The sequence below is a fragment of the Sinocyclocheilus grahami genome, unplaced genomic scaffold, assembly GCF_001515645.1.
Source record: "Sinocyclocheilus grahami isolate Dianchi unplaced genomic scaffold, SAMN03320097.WGS_v1.1 scaffold2048.1, whole genome shotgun sequence".
NCBI lineage: Eukaryota > Metazoa > Chordata > Actinopteri > Cypriniformes > Cyprinidae > Sinocyclocheilus > Sinocyclocheilus grahami.
In genome coordinates, this window is record NW_015507227.1 from 86170 (window position 1) to 87689 (window position 1520).

A 1520-nucleotide genomic window follows, 5' to 3' on the forward strand; every position below is an offset into this window, starting at 1 on the left:
TGCTCAGAAAAACAAAAACAAAATTGCAATTAAATTAAACAGAAAGACGGAAAAACAACAATTTAAAGCAGTATTACACTTATTTCGACCCATGTACATATAGTGCACTATTGTAGTTTAGCATATTACTAAGACACATTACTTGATGTTTGTGACAGATTTCTCAAGACTGTAACCGCAAAATCAAAAATATTACCTTCAAATCAGTGTAGTTGCATCAAAAACAATAACATTTCAAAAGCTACACACTGTACGGACTCATTTCAGAAACAAAATACTGTCAGGTCACTTTTATTTCTGTAGCACTGCATGCAAAACTTGATTATGTCAAAGCAGCTTCACAGCGATAAACGGGAAGATAACAATCAACTGTGGAGACAGTTCAGATTCTGCTCTAAAGCAGCTCTAAAAAGACAATAGTGTGGTTATTTAGCTCAAATCAGGTCAGTGTTGATTCAGTTCAAATCAATAGCAATAACAGTTAAAAATACTTTAACTAGCATTAAAGAAAGCATGGAAATTCTCAAGTAATGTAACCAAGTAATGCAAGCATTAAGCACAATCTTTTAGAACAAAAGTTATTTTCAGAATGAGAGAAAGTCACTTTAGTTTCAGAGATATTTGACTCTTAATGTTTGAAAACTGTTTTTTTATATTTATTATGGTGCAGTGTCTTGCCTTAAGACTTTTTACAGACTCATTTTAAGAGACAAGAAACAAGATTTATTTAATTTTAATGTATTCATAAATTCTTCAATAAATTAATTTCACATGGAACAGAATGTGACGATAGGTTCATTTCTAAGTGCTGTATGCTTTGAGAAATTATGGAGAACAATTGAATCGTGCCTCCACAACCGTGTAGAGTTGTTTTGATGAATCACAGATGCTGTCAGCAGAGCTTAACTTGTATTGAACCTTTTAAAGATTATTTGAAATGCTTCCTTAATTGAGAACCTTTTTCAGAGAAAACAGTCCTCCGCCTGTGAGCAGAAAATCTGACTCCAGCAAATACAGCAGACAAAGAGAGGAGTCCACGTCTAGCAACAAGGACAAAAGCGACAGCTCAAACCAAGAAACCACAGAGAAAGAAGACGAGGTGCTGGATGAAGAGGAGGGTGAACAAGCGATGCTTCACGAGAGAAGAGATGAGGAGGAAGAAAAGAAGGAAGAGGAAGAAAAGCTGGAAGAGGAGAACCCTAACGCTGCTGAGGAGGAGAATAGAGAGGGAGGTTCAAAGCAGAATCAAGAGGAAGAGGTGAGTCGATTCCTCAGAATACCTCGAAGCTGAAGTGTGTCCTAGTTTAATTTGCAGAAACCATGAGTAAGCCGTTCATCTGAAGAGTGTAAACACACTTTCCCTCAGGCGCTCTCAGAATCTCATTGCTCTGAGTTTGGGCTGCGAGAGAGGCTCTCCATTAGCAGTTTCCGTTCCCATTAGGGTTGGGCGATGTCTATAAAATTTGCATTGGACGATGTCTACTGAGAAACATCGCGATGGACGATGACGAGGGGGGGGG

The 1520-nt window shown here is 37.8% G+C and overlaps 1 protein-coding gene across 1 annotated transcript in view; it reads left to right on the forward strand.

Annotated features, from left to right (window-relative positions):
* The window catches only part of LOC107573841 (uncharacterized), a gene marked incomplete at its 3' end in the record, with an annotated part of 9056 nt that overhangs the window by 2912 nt on the left and 4624 nt on the right, over positions 1-1520 (forward strand). Inside the window, exon 4 of the mRNA XM_016260289.1 lies at positions 967-1258. Within this exon, the coding sequence (XP_016115775.1) occupies positions 967-1258 (292 nt within the window). The remainder of the gene's footprint in view (positions 1-966; positions 1259-1520) is intronic.